The sequence below is a fragment of the Salvia hispanica genome, chromosome 4 (assembly GCF_023119035.1).
Source record: "Salvia hispanica cultivar TCC Black 2014 chromosome 4, UniMelb_Shisp_WGS_1.0, whole genome shotgun sequence".
Taxonomy (NCBI): Eukaryota; Viridiplantae; Streptophyta; class Magnoliopsida; order Lamiales; family Lamiaceae; genus Salvia; species Salvia hispanica.
Genome location: NC_062968.1, coordinates 30,940,339 through 30,959,321, shown reverse-complemented (window position 1 = coordinate 30,959,321; position 18,983 = coordinate 30,940,339). Strand labels below are relative to the sequence as shown.

The 18,983-nt window shown below is 34.1% G+C and overlaps 1 protein-coding gene and 1 pseudogene across 2 annotated transcripts; one reads left to right on the top strand and one right to left on the bottom strand.

Annotated features, from left to right (window-relative positions):
• Window positions 1–85: 85 nt before the first annotated feature.
• LOC125185184 lies at window positions 86–6,087 on the bottom strand. 2 transcript variants are annotated; one of them, XM_048081684.1, is made up of 4 exons: window positions 5,991–6,087; window positions 3,917–3,972; window positions 2,395–2,767; window positions 86–1,937 (listed from the first exon to the last, which is right to left on the bottom strand). In XM_048081684.1, exons 3-4 carry the CDS (start codon window positions 2,657–2,659, stop codon window positions 334–336), a joined length of 1,869 nt encoding a protein of 622 aa, XP_047937641.1. In that variant the 5' UTR covers window positions 2,660–2,767; window positions 3,917–3,972; window positions 5,991–6,087; the 3' UTR covers window positions 86–333. The 2 variants fall into 2 exon arrangements, with proteins under 2 accessions (XP_047937641.1, XP_047937642.1); XM_048081685.1 differs by lacking the exon at window positions 3,917–3,972 and having other exon boundaries at window positions 5,991–6,068.
• A 6,223-nt stretch (window positions 6,088–12,310) lies between these two features.
• On the top strand, window positions 12,311–17,819 carry LOC125218884 (annotated as a pseudogene).
• The last annotated feature ends 1,164 nt before the right edge of the window (window positions 17,820–18,983 follow it).

Sequence of the window (18,983 nt, the reverse complement as noted above, 5' to 3'; positions counted from 1 at the left end):
AGTAGGTTTTACATTCCATTAACTTTTCAAATCACTTTCCATTACATTTCTAAAAATTCATGTTGGATTAATAAATTTTACGAAATAGAGAAAGTAATACAATCAATAATGACTTTTTGTGAGTAATATACAAATCTATAAAAAATATGATGGATTTTAGCTTCCGCATCATACACATTTTTTTTCTAAATACAAATAAATTAAATGGTTAAATAAAATGTGAAAGTTGGGATATGATGATCATTTCATAACTTTCTTAAATTAATGACTCGCAACTATCTCTACCATCTACATTATATATGACAACAAGATTTTGAGAGTTTTGGTTTAAGACTACCATCTTTCATCTCCAAACCAATTGTTCTTCTCCTTAGGACCAGTGGGACCATCTTCGCCGTACAGCTCCAACGGCAACTTGCTAAGAATGTTGTTCATAGAATTCCTGAACAAGGGCGGCAAGCGTTTGACAATATTATCCAACTCTGTTCTGGAATCATATACAATTCTTGGCCCCCATTTCCTCATATATTGTAACCAACAAGGTTCTTTGACTACATCTCCAAGATACTCAGCTGCAACGACTTCATATTGCCTGCTTGAATCAATGAAGTAGTCACTGCTAGCAGCATCGTTCCTTACTCCAATACCGAGTTTTGGATTGCCCTGGATGTAGGTTCCTGGGTGAGGATAGCTAGCATGACCATTTCTTGATGAATAAATGATGGCTTTGTTCCCCTCAATAAACTCCAAATCATAAGCATCTACCCATCCACCTCCACTATGTTGGGAAAAGTATATGCTCCACAGCTCCCCCGTGAAATTGCTTATCCGAAGAGTGAAGTGCTCCCAGTCACCTACATGGCGACCAACCTTGCTGAGGGCAATGCTCATCATCCCAATCTTCAATGTGCTCGGCCCGTTGAAAGGGAAAAAAATCCACATTACAATATCCGTGAAAGTCCCTCCAAACGCTGGTTTAACATGTAGATAAAGAACAGTACTTTCTATGTTTCCATGCTTAAGTTTCTCCCTCCCATCATCATAGGGCAAATCTATCCAATAATGTCCATCGTTTGACCCTCCACCGGGAAGAACGGATCCTTCAGCGTCAATGGCTTGTACTGACTCACCTGTACTATACAAGAGTGCTCCATTTTGGAAGAACCATGAGACTGAAGATGGCAGATAGACCTCATTAGGGTGAAAGAAAACAGTAGGTCCGTAATGCTCGACGATTGTATGAATTTGATCCATGGTGGGCATTGCATGTAAACTAGGGTCCAAGTTCTTCAAGCATGCAATATCAAGCTCTTCCCCTAAGCTACATTTACTATACAATGCACTGCAATAGAAAGTACCCGTTGATACACCTCGTCCATATATTCCACGATTTAGAGGCCTTGCATTCCAAACAGTAAGAGGGACTTTCAAATATTTGGAATACGTGCATGCTATCAAAGGACAAGCCTGACATGTATCAGTTAGGTCAGCACGAACACATTTCACCTCACTTGTCTCTGGTTTCTTCAACTTGTTGGTCACCACAAAGCCCAACGCTTTATAGCCCTCCGGCGGCTGTGGTAACCAGAAGTAACCGCATCCATCAAAGTTCTCATCTATTCCATCGTATGAACTCCATACTAATGAATAATCCACAGGATCCACGAGGGCTGACATGTGGTTAGAACTGTGGGTCGAAAGATCATGTCCACCAGCTGCTTCCCTAACAACAAGAACAAAGCCTCGTAAAGGCTTTTTATCTGATTGACAATAGTGACCAAGACAATAGAATCCATCAGGGATTAAAATTGGTTTATAAAAGCTAATACTTTGTTTCCCGTTCGTGGAAGGGTTGGAACACCAAATAAACTCAAAGTCAGTTATTTGGCAAACCTCTAATTCTCCTAATTCAATCCTTGAGGTAGCGAATCCATAACCTGTGTATATTTAAATCTAGTTAGCTCATAGCACAAGCAAAAAATGAATAGTAAAATCTATCATACCACAAGTATAAAAAGACAATCATCAAGTTAATTTAAAAATGGTATGATTTCACAAGGATGAAAATGATTATTCGATTCCACAGAAAACAGAGTAACTTAGAGCACATTCCTTATCCATATTTCATTCTAGTTTAAAATACAAACTGTGAAAGTAATCAACTCTAAAATAATGCACATCGATCATGAACACCAAAACTCTCAAGATTATCAACTTGATTGTTATGAGCATGCTATAGACATCAGAACTTGAATTCACATAGCCTAAAAATGATGAGAATCAATCTTAGAAATGAAAGCCAACAACAAAATCTCTCCTTACAATTAAAAAAAAACACAAATCTCTAAAATCTACAAAGGCGAATCGATCCGCTTGGAGATCGAGATGACGTACCTTGGGGCCATTGTGGAAGGGGTTCGGGCAGAGAGTAGAATTTGGGTTCGGGTTGAGTGAAATCGGTGACATTGGTCCATGACAAACATTTACATCCCAACCTCTTAAGCAACCAACACCAATTAAGGATAGCACCAAAAACCACATGAAGAATTCTCAGGATTTTGGTGAAAATGTGGAATTGACTCAACGTAAAAAGCGAAATGAATCGTTGATTATTTGGGAATTCTTCTTCATGCGATGTCCGTCTCTGTTTCCTCCTCATAACGGTTGTCAGAGAATCGAGAATTATTGGTGCTGATGCGACCCGATATCCGACCCGAATTTGTTGTGCTGGTTATTTGGGCCGGGTCTATCTTTCTTTATAGATTGTCTTGGCACGTCATTGAAAGTGGAAACGGGTCAAAGACAAGCACGCAAAATGCAATTATAAATTACTACTCCTAAATTACTTGATTTGCCCCAAAATGTAATACGTAGATTTACAAATGGCATGTGACAAAAAAGTTAAAGTGGAATCCTATTCGATCCAACGTGGTTCAATTTTTTAATAGCATGTGGTATATATTTTATTCATTAAAATAAGTACTCCATCTATCCTGCTTTTTGGCACTCGTTTTGAGAAAAATGATAATAAATTAAAATTGAGAGAAAGTAAAATAAATAATAGAATAATGTATATACGACTCTCTTCTGTATTATTCTATCTTTTACTTTACTTTCTCTTCACTTTAACTATTTATTATCATCTTCACAAAATAACGGCAAAAAAAATTCAATCACTTGAGTTGGGACGAAGGGAGTATTAATTTTTATAAGGAATAATTTCATTTTAATAAATTACTTCCCTCGTCCTCTAAGTGTCCCACTTTGACTTAGCACAAGTTTTAATAAATGTTAAAAAAAATTGAAAAAGTTAATGAAAGATGGGTCTTATTTTTATATATTGTTATGATAATAAAAAAGTGAGTGAAATGATTAGTATATAATTTAAGGTCTATTATAAAAAATAATAGTAAAAATGAAGTGTGATAATTAATAAGGAATAAACCAAATAGAAAATTTGAACACATGATTAAGAGACGGATGGAATACTATTTTTTAATCAACACAAATGTTACTTTCCTTAAAAACAATTGATTTGTTCACGATATGAATCATATTTAACATAATTAATTATAGGGTAAATTGCAAAACAATATTATTAAATTTTGTCATTTTAGTAAATTTTTACTATTGTCTTTTCAAAATAATTAATTACCCCCTCCATTTCACAATAAGAATCACATTTTATCATTTCAGTTCTTCCCTCAATAAGAGTTCTTTTCACTTTTACTATAATGTGACTCCTATTATGGGGAGCGAGTATATCATAACTTTGAATTTTTTAAATTGTCAAATGGCGAAAAATATCAATAAGCTACGTGCCTGAATTTACTGATGTAGTGAATACATGTGTAAAAATTTAAGATGTGACTGACTATGTGTATTAAAAGATATATGGTTAGGGATCAATCCCTACCTTAGGTATAGAGCCGTATTAAATCTTTGGGTCAGTTGTCCTATACTTCAAAGTGCCTATAAATTAGCACGGGAAAAAGTCGATGAGAGCACCGATAAATACCATTGGTCTTATAACAAAAAAAGAGACGTAGTTTAAGTATTTGAACGTTTTGTCCATCAATACATAATTTCTAGAGTGAACTAGTACATGTTTTATGAAACACTCCTTACTCATTCAATAAGCCGAATGAATAAGTAATGTCACTATTTGATATGCAAGACACTCATAAGAAATACTCCATTTGTTCCGCGGCAATTGAAGCATTTCTTTTCGATACAAAGAATAAGATATGGTTATTAGTGAGTTAAGTTGATTTGGTAATAAAATAATTTTAATGATGGGATGTTTTTAATTTTCAATTCAGTATATATGATGATTAGATTCATTATACTTTGTTTAACTGGACAGTGATCAATTGCTAATTAATTAGCAATCCCAAATTAATACTAAATCTTAACCATTAGATTAGAATATAAATAATTCCACATTGATTATATTTTAAATTAAAAAAATTAATAAATAAAATTAGAGGGTATTAATGTAATTATCTCTCATTAAAATCATCTTAAAACTTTAAATTTATGTAACTCTCTCGATTTAAATTATTTTTTCGCAAAAAATATATCAAATTAAAGATAATTTTATAAGGATTCCAACGAGATCTCAATTGCATATGTTCCGACGACGTTCGGATTATAAAATTTAATATTTTTTATTTTAAATTTCGTAAATGTTGATAACCAGATTTTTATCAACAAATACATCAAAAATTCTCAATAAAACCATGTAAAAATCACAATAAATATGTGTTGATATTTTCTTGTACTAGTGTTGATATTTTATGTCATATTGTTGATATTTGTAATACACTATGTTGATATAAAAAAACATTCACGAAAATTATCATATGATAACATAATGACGATGTTACCCTTTTGTTGATATTTTATCTACTATTTATTGAGATTCGTAAGATTTAATCTCAACCACTCATTTTAAAATCTAAGGATAAAGATTTGGTCTTGATTTTGGATTAGGATGCTATAAGCATCAGAATATGATCGTTGTTTAACTTATCTATATATGAGTAATTGAATGTCTCATATTATTTGATCTAAAATGTCATGTTTTTATTTAATTTTCAGTTTGTTCTATTTAATTTGAACTTTGATCTAAAATGTCATGTTTTTATTTAATTTTCAGTTTGTTCTATTTAATTTGAGCAATGGAGAAAAAAAATCAAATAAAACCAGAATTACATAAAAAATGAAAAATGTCATGTTTATTTATTTTTCAGGTTCAATTTTTGTTCTATCTAATCCAAATAATGCAGAAAAAATCAAACAAAATCAGATTTATATAAAAATGAAAAATGATTCAAAATATCATGTTTATTCAATTTTCAAATTCAGTTTTTGTTGTATTTATTCTGAATAATTGAGAAAAAAACCCAAATAAAATCAGATTTACGTAAAATGAAAAATAAGGAATTTAATTTTCAAGTTTGAGATTGGGTTTAGAATCCGAGCCTTAGAGGGCGTCATCGCAGAATCTGAAAACAAGAAGGGGAAATTTGCATATCATCGCGTCACCGATCCTAGATCCGGCGAGACTTGTTTGGTTAATCCATCCATCGAGCCCGCAGCTTTCCGTCATAGAGAAATTAAGGTTCAGGCAGAGAGAGTGGAAGAGAGAATCGGGTGGAAGAGGGAAAAACGAGATGAAGGAAGAGAAAAAGGGGTGCGATGACGAAAATTAGGGTTTGAGTGCGCATCTGCTCCGGGGAATGAACGTTTTTTTGGGGTTGGGGATGATGAATTAATAAAATTACAATTAATGGATAATAAGGGATGGTTACTTGTTCACATCCTAGAAATAATTATGAAAACATGCTTATTACTACTACTATCTTATGATAATATATCCATCAACAAACTTAAGAATTAAATCACTACCTATTCAGAACACGAAACTTTCAGAGTTCTAAACTCAATATTTAACTCACAAAATAAAACCATGATCGAAAGTTTACCTCGACTTTGCCGTATCCCACCAATTAAAAATCCGATTTCTCCTTTCAATAGCAGGAGAATATTTGCTTTCAAGATTATTTCATAAAATAATGGAGTTATGTCCTTTAAACGTGTGGAATATATCTATTCACTTTAATATGTTGTCTAGACTTATCGTTTGGCTTCTACACACATTTAACTTCATTCTCACTCTGCTAAACAAAAAAAAAGTTCGGGAAATCAGTTTTAGATTAAAAGACTAAATTGTCTGAAAAAAAGTTCGGGAAATCAGTTTTAGATTACAAGACTAAATTGTACGCGGGATCGATGTACAAGGTCTTACAAGAGTGGAGGGCCGCCACGACCCCACGGAGAAGATGTTTCTTCGGGAGATGCTCGGAGCATGCGTGCCGTTTAGCGCCGCGAGGGCACGGCTTACGAGTTCGACATGGGCTCGGATACCGCGGTGCGGCGGCGAAGGCGCGACGCGGCGGAGACGGCGACGGAGTGAGAGCGGCGGGGCCCGTGTGTTGAAGCCCTTTTTTTTAGAAAAGAATCATGTATTTTTTTTTTTAAAATATTTGTAATTTTTTTTTAATGGAATGGATTATTTTTCCGTATATGTGTCGTAAATTTAATTCCATATTTTAGTAATTTTAATTCAGTAAATGTAGTATATTTTGAATTATTTTTATTGGCGGGACCTATGGCCTTAATCGATGTAGGGGTGGTTTTTTTAATGTTGCGACGTGGCGGGGAGAGAATGGTGGCTATTACCATTGCGGATGCTCTAATAGTAAAGGACAATTTTGATTCTAAACGAATGAAATTTGGTCTAAAATAATTAATTTTGAAAAATAAGTCTATGACAAATGAAAATTTAGCTGAAGTAGTTATTTTTTTACAATTCCGTCAAAAAATTAATGGTTAACGCTAATTGCATGGCCGTTAGTTTTTTACGGAACCGTAAAAAAAGAACCACTACGACAAGGATTTCAACTTTTATGGACTGTTTTCAAAAAGTTTTATTTTAGATCAAATTTGTATTTTCGTTATATGTGTAGACAAGATTGACATTTACTCTCTAGTTAATTCGACATGAATTATATTCTAATTCGTTCTCTAGTTAATTCGGACATGAATTATATTCTAATTCGTACTATATTACTTTAATTCTTGATTTTCTCATCCTATCTCATAACTTATGGAAAAATATAGTACCTATATTTGTTAATTATACTTAATTTCCATATCGAATTATTTTGTCGAAAGTCTTCTCCGGTTTCCTAATCAGAATAGCAATTCTGTCTGGGCCCAATATTTGTTTGGGTATACGTTTAACCCCTAGCTTTTCCAGATTTCACACCACATAACCTTAGCAAAAAAAAAAAGCACCGTTAACCCCTAGTATTAAACTTATTCACGAATGACGTTATTTTTCAAAAACTTTTTAGGACGAGAACGTCTCCCAGGTCATGGACGGCAGTTTTGTACTCCCTTTGTACATTCATAATTTACGCATTTTTTTTTAACACGGAATTAAGAAATAAATATTTAGTGTGCTAAATGGGTACGTGATAAAGTAAATAAAGTAAGAGAGAAAGAGAAAGAAAATAGAGAGAATAAAGAAGAAAAGAAAAAAATATATAAATAATAAAATACTAGAAAGAACGATGTATATGAAAATGACATAATCGAAAACTTTGATTCACTCATATGCAGGTAGGCCACATCAATATGTTGCATTTCCAATGCTATGTAGGAACTTTCAAAGTTACGGAGAAGAATTTATTTTAATTAAGTGTAATAGCTCATCTATTTCCTTGTATTAGTGTCGGTTTAGGAACTACAAAGACGTGATCTCGACTTTAGAATAACCTAAGTATTTTCTTTATGTGGAGGTGTAAAATACAAGGATTATTATTTCAAGAGATATATTGAATACATATTTTGGAATTTACATACACAAATAGTCTACAAAACATTAAAGTACTTTTGGAAAATGGAAATACAAGAGATATATTGGATACATACTTTGGAATTTACGTACACAAATAGTCTACACTTGGGAGCACCTGGAATCTACACACACATTTTTGCTTACATCATAAGGCACAATAATTTTGGGGATACAACACTCCACTTTAAAGGTCGTCATCTTCAGTGGTCTAATCGGTTTGTGCTCGGTGTATATACAACAGAATCTCCAATAGTTGTAGAGACAAGAAGATTTTGAGAGTCTTGGTTTAAGGCTACTATCTTTCATCTCCAAACCAATTGTTCTTCTCCTTAGGACTAGTGGGACCATCTTCACCATACAGCTCCAACGACAACTTGCTGAGAATGTTGTTCATAGAATTCCTGAACAAGGGGGGCAAGCGTTTGACGATCTTATCCAACTCTATTTTGGAATCATAGACAGTTCTTGGTCCCCATTGCCTCATATATTGTAACCAACAAGATTTTTTGACTACATCGCCAATTGAATCGGTTTGCATGTAAATTAGGATCCAAGTTCTTCAAGCATGCAATATCAAGCTCTTCCCCTAAACTACAGTTACTACACGATGCACTACAATAGAAAGTACCCGTGTGGATACACCTCGCCCATAAATTCCACGATTTAGAGGCCTTGCATTCCAAACAGTAAGAGGACTTTCAAAAACTTGGAATACGTGCATGCTATCAGGGGACAAGCCTCACATGTATCAGTTAGGTCAGCACGAACACATTTAACCTCATTCATCTCTGGTTTCTTCAACTTGTTGGTAACACCAAGGATTTATAACCCTAAGGCGGTTGTGGTAACAAGAAGTAACCGCATCCATCAAAGTTATCATCTCCTCCATCGTATGAACTTCATACTAATGAATAATCCACAGGATCCACAAGGGCCGCCATGTGGTCATAACTGTGGGTCGAACGATCATGTTGACCACCAGCTATTTCTCTAGAGACAAGAACAAAGCCTCATAAAGGCTCTTTATCTAATTGACAATAGTGACCAAGACAATAGAATCCATCAGGGATTAAAATTGGTTTATAAAAGCTAATACTTTGTTTCCCATCCAAGGAAGGGTTGGAACACCAAATAAACTCAAAGTTAGTTATTTGGCAAACCTCTAATCCTCCTAATTCAATCCTTGAGGTAGCGAATCCATAACTGTATGTTTGAATCTAGTTAGCTCATAGCACAAGCAAAGACTGAATAGTAAAACCCCGTACCAATGGAATGCATAAGACCCCTTATCAATAGAAAATAAACATGAAATTCTCAATTTGAAAGAAGAATTGCAGAACCAAAACTAGAAATGAATACCCCTATTCGCCTAACTGGATTATGGAAAAAATTAAGAATTTGGCCCTTGTGTTGTAGCGCATCGTTGTGGCTATAGAATTTCAGAACCAAGAGAAAAAAGTTGTAACGCCCCACTTTTTGAACCCTAATTTTTTTTCATTTAATGCTGTGATGTCCGGGAATTAATTACCAAGTAAAATTGTAATTGTTTTTTTTTTACCTAGTTTGAGTTGGAGCTTTGAATGTGTGTTGACTGAGTCAACTTCGATGATTACGTGACGTGACTATTTGGATAATTGATAACTTGTTATATGAGCTCAAATTTGTGAAGGTGAAATCACAATGTGAATTGAATTAAATCCTTTGCTCGAGGAATATTTGTGGACTCAATTCCGTGTTGGATACGATAAATTAAATAAAAAAACAAAAGTCCAATATTATGGAAAATAAATTGTGGGCTACACAATTTAAATAATATACAAGGGTTTGAGCAGTCCACTATTTAATAACTAATTTACACACTAATAGTGGTGCTCAAATCCTTGTATTTTATTTAAATTGTGTAGCCCACATTTGTACTTCACAAGATTGGATTTGTTTTGTTTTATTTAATTTATCGGATCCAGACGATGAGTCCAACAAATATTCCTGAGCAAAGGATTTAATTCAATTCACATTGTGATTTACCTTCACAAATTTCGAGCTCATATAACAAGTTATCAATTATTCAAATAGTTGATGTGTATTTTTTGAGCTTTTATATCAATAAACTAATAACACACAAGTATATCAAATAGCTCTAAAATTACAACTTTTACGCAAGATAGAGATGTAGATGTAGTAAAAGAGTGTCGAACCACGGGAGGCATACGGTTATCTAATTCAAAAGCAAGTAAATTTTGGAATTTTTGGATTGAGAAACCAAATTGAAACAAAAACAAGTGAAGAAATAAAATGATAACACAAAATAAAACCAAGAGAGTGAGAACATTACTCCTAATATGCTCCAGGTTGAATTATCTTAATGGACCAATAAAGCTAGCTATGGATTAAAGATTAATCTAATGAAAGTTGTAAATATCTCGTTCATTCTACTCATGCCGAACATGTTCGCGATGCTTGAATTTAACCTTTCGAACACTAAGATCAAATCCGTACTCATCGGATTATCACTCCTACGGTAGCGTGGTAAGCTCTAACCCAACTTCTAAGTTCCAACGTACATGATTCATTTACAAAATCAATTGAACATTCCTACGAAGCACGATAAATGTCCAACAATTATTGTAACGACATGTAAATTAACTTATCCAAGATTCATATGCTGAACACAATACAAATCTCAAACTCTTTATCTACGTTTCCACCTTTTAACCAAGTTAAAGCGACATTGGCTAAAAGACATGATTGAATAATAAATCAGGCCCGGAATTATAGTTCAATGTAAAAAGCACCGTAGAAAAAGATTATAAATTAATATTAATCCATAGAATCCAAAAGTAATTCACATCTTTCACAAATTAGGAGCAACGTAAGAGTTTAATTACACATCCACAACCAATAAAGAAGAACCATAGAACTCATGAAATTGATGTGTAGATGGTAGCGAATCTCCTCCGGGATGATGGAAGTTGAATTATTGCACCTCCAACTTCCTCTCTTCCTTTCTCGTCTCCTTTCTCGTCTGGAACAGTTTTCGCCGGGCTCACATTGCTTCGCGCAGCCTTCATCAAATGACCATAACTTTTTCATCCGAGCTCCGATTGAAGTGTACGAGGTACCCACACGAAGTTATTTCAAAGACAAAGATAACGGTGGTAAAAAATTTGAATATCATCTTGATAGGCAAAAAACACTTTAAATCAGACCCCACCGCTTTGGCTCATCGTAGTAACTCCACATGTACATCTATTAACTAATATATAATAATCAAACTTTAATGATTAATTGATAGATGATTTTAATATAAAAAATAGGAGAAATCTTTGAGTAGAATTAGAGCATTCCCAACAGTTTCCTAAAACCTCCCTTATTTCTCCCTAACTCCCACATCACCACATCGCTCATAATTTATCCTCATTTTTAGCCAACTTTTAACCAACGTCAATGGTTTCTCCTTATTTCTCCTAACTCAACATTTTATTTTTACATCATCACTAATTTAATTGTTTTATTTTTGTATATAATAAAGCTAGCTAATTTAATTTATAAGACAAAACAAATAATAGTAATAAAGTTCGTTGTATTAAACACGGTAAACATTACAACGACTGAAAATTAATTAAAAAAAAAAAGTACGGAATGGAAAAAAAATTCAAAGTAAAAAATTCAAGGGCGATGGCGCGGTTTCTCGGACCGAGAATGAGAAGACGATTGAATTCATTAAATATAGATGGAGAGAGAGAAAAGGAGGAGGATAGGGAGAGAATGAAGAGAAGGTGTGTACTTATAGGGGAAATTAAAAAAAACAAAAAATATATTTATCGCGAATTATCGCCCACAAAGTGGTCTGCATAATTCGCGATAATCCGGCATTTTTCACGGTAGCGATAAACGGGAGGAAAAATCGCCGAATTATCGCCGACTCTCCCATTGGTCGGCGATAACTCGGCGATAGGCGAAACGCCGACTTTTAGCCGGCACCATTGGGAGTGCTTTAAAAAAGAAATATAATCATCTTGAGTGAGAAAGGAGAGCGTCAATTATTAGGTCCTTTTGTGATATCATAAGATCAACCAATTACAATTTTACTTGGTAATTAATTCCCGGACTTCACGGCAATAAATGAAAAAAAAATTAGGATTAAAAAAGTGGGACGTTACAAAAGTGGAGATAGAGAGGGAGAGAAGATTGTGCTGGTTGAACTAGAGCTGTAATACGAAAATATGTTGAAGGAGGAGAGATTGAGAATTGAGAGAAAATACACTAGGCGCTATTGAGACGTTAAATTTGAAATAGTACTACTTATTAACCATATACTATAATTAATTTTAAACAAGATTTAAATTTAAGTTACTGACAATTGACAAATTAAATTTGAAATAGATATTTAGCGATGCGATACATACAACACACGTTCTTCATTTTGAGTCCTTTCATTCCATTTCCTAATTTCTTCACCATCATTTTTCAGCGCTTTATGTATGCCGTCTCTTGATTATGCACATACCACTCTATTGACTTGTTTTCGCTTTGTTGTTTCCTGTATTTTCTTCGATCGGGATGAGTATGTGCTAATATGTGAATTTCTCAACTGACAGAATGGATGAATTGAAGCCAATGGACGCAGAGCAATTGAGGGAGTACGGCCACCAGATGGTGGATTTCATTGCTGATTATTACAACAACATCGAGAGCTTCCCCGTTCGTAGTCAAGTTCAGGTATTAGCGTTGGAATACACCAGTTTTAAAATTGTGTGGTTGATTTTTCACGTTGAAGTTACTCAATGCTGCCAATTTTAAGTGTTTCAACTCAACTATAGCAAAATAGTTATCGTAGTGAAATTGTATAAATTTGATTGGATTTCTTATTGATTGTTGCTTCTTTAGATTATGATGATAAAGTTTGGTTGTTTCTCTGTACAGCCTGGTTATCTGCGTGAGCTTCTGCCAGATTCTGCGCCCGTCCGCCCTGAATCACTGCAAGATGTTTTGGATGGTACCTGTTTGAAATTTATCCTCACTAATATTCTTTGAATATTGGAAATGTAGCTAGAGCTTGATATTTTGTGTCTGAGATTAAAAGTGTAATATGCAAATGGTTGTAAACTACAGAAGTTAATCCCAACTGCTAGAAGAATATTGATAGAGGCAGCATTCACCTGTAGTGTTTTCTCTACAGATATCCAGTCAAAAATATTACCAGGAGTGACGCATTGGCAGAGCCCGGGAAATTTTTCGCATATTTTCCAAGCAATAGCAGTGTAGCTGGCTTTTTAGGTGAAATGCTTAGTGCTGCCATAAACATGGTTGGATTTAGTTGGATAACATCTCCTGCTGCAACGGAGCTTGAGATGATAGTCCTGGATTGGCTTGCTAAGGCACTTTAGCTGCCTGATCAATTCCTTTCAACTGGTACTGTTTGAAGTTTGTTCTGAAGTCTCAGATTCGTTTCTATTATGTGTTATGATAACATCGATGTGAGAATTTTGGCATCAGGAAATCTAATGAATTTACTCTCTCATAGTTTAGGATGGTGTAAAGAATAAAAGTAGTCTTGAGTTGTCAAAGAGGGGAAATCTGAAGTAAGGCATATTGTAGTATGGCCAGACTTTAATGAACAACACATGCAATTGTCCGACACAACTGAACTACCGCATTTATGAAAACCATAATTGAAACGAGTTTGTGGCTTTAATTGCCTGTTCAACCAAGAGACCAGTTAAGACTATAACCTTCAGTTGCTTACTTATTTTGACTGACCAAAAATACTGGAATTGGAAGATTAATGTTGTCCATTTAAGTCTGTAGACTATTCTTTGACTTCACATACTCTACATCCGCAATGAAAGACAAGATCATATGACTAGTTGTGAGACAGATAGTAGCAATCAAGTATATTCACCTTGCTCGTATAGTAGCATATGGGCCATTTATATTTCATGGCTCAAACATTTTCCCCCATCAATGTTAAAAAATTTGCTTGTTTAATCAAATTTCTAAGCACTTGCTTTAAATTCAAAGTTGTCTGTGGCTGAGATACATGTTTCAGGACAAGGTGGTGGAGTGATCCAGGGAACCGCAAGTGAAGCAGTTCTGGTTGTTCTTCTGGCTGCTCGAGACCAAGTACTGAGAAGGGTTGGGAAAGATGCAACCGGGAGGCTTGTGGTCTATTGTTCTGATCAAACCCACTCTGCGCTACAAAAAGCCTGCAAGGTGGAATTATTTTTAATTTTTTATGCAACTGGGGAGAATGTCTTACAGTATCCTAGAACTCAATATTATTTCAAGTCCTATAGAATATATAAATATATGATGCCTTTGTGAATCACATGTTAGCTTCACATTTATCTGTCTATGGTACTAGAAGCTGCAGAACAGTTTGGTAAAGCCTTCAGGATTTCGCTAATAAAGTGTGCAATCTATATCTAAATCATGTTCATTCAGGGTAGCATTTTCTTAATTTTCACAATTATTGGCAACTCAGTTCTAATTTTGCTCTTTGTGACAGATAGCAGGCATTTACCCAGAAAACTTCCGTCTTTGAAAACAGATTCTTCCACTGATTATGCTCTTTCTCCTGAATCACTCAGTGAAGCAATCTCTCGGGATATCGCATCTGGTTTAATTCCCTTCTTCTTTTGTGCTACTGTAAGGAAACTATGATAACATGAGCAAATTTCAGTTCCTTCATATGCCTGCTTTGCAAGTGCTATCGCTTTGTCATTTTATCAAGTGTCAAATCTTTTGAATTGACTGAGTTCTTTTGGATGGCTGATTTCGTTTAACTGGTGCTTATTGTTCTCATATGGTTTTCTTTCTTTAATTAAGTAGTAAAAATAAAAATGAAGTTATACTTTTTCTATATGTGAACCGCCTAAGTTACCCACTATTTATACTTTCTAATGAGTGATGCTTTGTATCTTTGTGGAGTCTATCTAGATGTAGCTCCTATACAATTACCATTCTATATTCAATTTCCTGTATATTATCAACTACTATGATTTTTCTAATTCTTAAATAAGATTCTTCAAGGAATTAGAATTATGTCATCCATTACACACTCCAAGGCCATGATCATAAATACCACAAGGTTCTGGTACTGTAAAGTATGTAATGTGGTTCATAAGTTTAGTTTTCATTAGCTGATTATGGATGTAAATAATCAACCTAGTTGTTTTCCAATTGACAATGAAATTTTCCATGCTTGACTACTATATGGTTTATCAGATGGTTAAAAATTCAACAAAGTCTACTGAATTTTCCTCTATCTCTGTAGGTTGGAACTACATCATCAACGGCTGTGGATCCTCTGACAGAACTTAGTAAAATTTCCAATGTGAGCTTCTAGAAGAGTTTGTGGAACACTTCTAATTTTGCATGCATTAAGAGACTAGATTTTGGTTTAATCTCGTTACTGCTTGATGATCCCTTTAGGCTATTCAACATGGCCTTGTCTTATTTCTCAGCTGTTAATTACATTCCCATAAATCTTAATAAAACTCTATAGTTCATCAAATTTTCACTTACTAAAGAGATATTCACGCTACTAATATGTTTGTTACATCTCATTTTCTTAAATTTTAAAGCTATTTTGATACACATGTTTGAACAAACAGAGTAATGGGCTATGGTTTCATATTGATGCTGCTTATGCTGGAAGTGCTTGTATCTGCCCTGAATTCTGCCACTATATTCATGGCGTGGAAGGAGCCAATTCATTTAACATGAATGCACATAAGTGGTTTCTAACCAACTTTGACTGTTCAGCCCTTTGGGTGAAGGTATGTGATTGAAAATAAAATTATAGGTCTTGATATTCCTTTAAATAACTTTCTATTGAAATACAACAATCTTCTATCTGGAATGCTGAACCAGAAAACTTGACAAGTTGGTCACATTTCAATTTCTCAACCTCTTTACCTGAGGCAATCAGAACTTTTTTTGCTTATGATATTGTAATTCAATCATTTTCTGATTTCTATCTACTCCTGCTGTGATGTTCAAGTAATGATGTCAGCTTATTACTTATCATAATGGCTTGCTAATTGTTGTGTAATTGAACAAGATCTTACAAATTGAATACAAAAAGTTTTCATAGATTGGGTTGCTCTGCTAATATGCTATTACTTCCTTTTATTCTGATCGGAGCAGTTTATGTCTTTTTCAACCAGGACAGAAGTGCACTAATCCAATCTTTATCAACGAATCCCGAGTTCCTTAAAAACAAAGTGAGTGTATTTCCCTCAATGCATCTTTATGGAGTACTATAAATTATGAGTTTTTTTTTTTTAATTAACTCTCATTGTTTTTAGTAATCGATAATATGTAGCTACTTTTCTAGCAATGTTGACACAGACCAGAAGTGTGTTTGCATGCCTGCGACCTGAGTTGTGTAGCTAGTAAAGTTTATTGATATTTTATAGTAATGTACTATGATAGAAGAAGCGACTTAAAAGTTTGCACCTTTTCAAGTCTATGGATCCTTTTCCTTGTCAAATATGTCATCTAATAGTATATGTGGCTATGTATTCAGGCTTCTCAAGACAATAGGGTTGTGGATTACAAAGATTGGCAAATCCCTTTAGGACGCAGGTTCAGGTGGGTTATTGCAGGAGGCCTCTTCCAAAGCTTCAAGTAGCTTGACACTAACACACTCTACAAGTCAGAATACGTCTGTTACTAACTTACTGCTTGGTGTTTTTATAGTATTACTTTTTATAACTTTTAATGGGGGTTGGGAAGTTATGGTAGTATAAATCAATTTCCTTTGGTTTAAAAATCTAGTTCTCAACTCAAGGTTGAGAGAACATGAGTTAAACTACCTGTAGGAAAAATCAGTTATCACTACAAGAGTCAATTAGTAAGAAATGTGGTATAAATCATGCATGATTCTATCAGATATATGTGGTAGTAGTTGATTTTATGTAATGGTCCAAATATGTGGCATCTTAGAATATAACTTATGTTGCCCGTAGGTATCAATAAACTCAAGCAGTAGCCACTTCTTTGACCCAGTGAGCTAATCTCTCTCGGTGTTTCTATGCAGATCTCTTAAACTTTGGATGGTATTGAGACTTTATGGGCTGGAAAACTTGCAGGCTTACATAAGAAACCACATTGAACTGGCTAGAAAGTTTGAAGAACTTGTTAACCTTGATTCGAGATTTGAGGTAATGATACAAATCAATTATCTTGATTAACCACATAAGCAACAATTCCTTCCCTTGTGTATTTGGTTCTTCCTCCAGTAATCGAAACAGATAAATCACCACTAATGTTAAAACTGCACAATTTTCAGGTTGCTGCCCCTCGGAGATTTTCTTTGGTTTGCTTTGGTCTGGTATCTGCACGGAATGATGTAGAGCATGCTAACCAATTGAACCGTGAGTTACTGGAGGCTGTAAATTCGACTGGGAACCTCTTCATCTCTCACACGGTATGCCTGTATAATGCTTGCTTTAGATAGTAAGACCATTAATCACGATCATCAATTTCGTTAGATTAGCATTTGGCACACGACTTATTTATTTTCTTTCCATGACATTTAGGTCCTATCGGATAAGTATGTACTCCGATTTGCTGTGGGAGCGCCATTGACTGAAGAGAGGCACGTGCTTGAAGCTTGGAAGACATTACAAGAAAAGGCTGCTCTTCTGCTAAGTGAACTCAAAGAGTAAGGTTGTTCTTTAGCTTACTTTCAAGTGCAAAGATTGCTCATTCTTGATGAATTACCATTTTTCATCCATGCATTTGCTTTTCATTTTTCAAGGCATTTATTAATCCACTACATACACTACTCGATATTCTATGGAATTTGTCAAACTTTGTGCTTTCTAAATCATTAGACTTATGTAAAATGATCCTTTCTTCAAGAATGAATTCTCCAGTATGTCATTCTGTTACACACTGATTATATTAGTAAACCTTTGCCTCCTACTAATTGCATAAAATTATCTTATTTGAAATCGGATTTTGGGCTGAAGTAAATGGGCAATGATTATTTTACTATTGACTTTTGGGAAAATCAAAACGTGTACTAGTATACTATTATCGTAACACCAAAGTGTAAGTAAAATAAAATACTAGTATACTATTACCGTAACACCAAAGTGTAAGTAAAATAAAATTGTAACTATTCCAACCCGAAATATATCGAAAAAGGAGATAAAAACAACATAGGGTGTAACTGATATTTGAAATACCCAATGCTTGTAGTATTTGACTTTGATGTATCCATATCGGATATTGCCTATTGCACGTAAGGACATTCATGTCCAATGTGGATAGGGGAAGAATGAAGATCAGAAATTTGAGTACGAAAATCTTTATTATCAAGTACTACTAAGAGATGATGTCTGTATTCACGCTTTAGGTCGGATGCTAATAAGGTAGGTTGGAATTTGGAGTACGAGCATCTTCAATATCAAGTGAGGTATTCGTATCAAACATTCATGTCAGATACAAAAGACAATGCAAGTGAGATACGATTAATTTTTTGATATGGCATTCTCAACATCTACCTATTGGTAAGAGTACCAATGAGTATCCATTGTTATCAAACAAAATATTCAATTCGGCCCACAATCATAGATTCATTTTGATTAGAACTCACATCCACTAACCATTTTCATTCACTTTCCACTAAATTTCTTAAAATTAGCTTCCAAACATAGCTTTATATGGTGGACTAAGGGGGTATGATTTAATAAAATTTGAAGTTTATTTATCAAAAAATAAAACTAGATGGGAATATAAGAGCAAAATAGACATTAGTTTTTAGTCTATCCCATAAATTTTGAAATTGAAATATTAAATTACGAAGTTATAATTTTTCTCAATTGTTCCATTCATGCACATCTTTTAAGGATATTCAAAACGACGTATTTCATTAAAAAAAATACTACTATTTTTTATTTTATTTTATTTTTCATTTCTCTTTTTTATTTTATTAAAATATTATCATTTTTAACATCTCAAAAATAAATTGAATGGAACAGTTGAAAGTTAGTTAATTTAATATTCCTATTTCACAGCTTAACAGTTTAAAATTTTA

Excerpts from the sequence above, each read along its gene's own strand:
- LOC125185184 (XM_048081684.1), bottom strand. The coding sequence starts at position 2,659 with ATGAGGAGGAAACAGAGACGGACATCGCATGAAGAAGAATTCCCAAAT. Across the intron at positions 1,938-2,394 it reads CCTTCCACAATGGCCCCAAG|GTTATGGATTCGCTACCTCA; the intron begins GTACGTCATCTC and ends AAATATACACAG.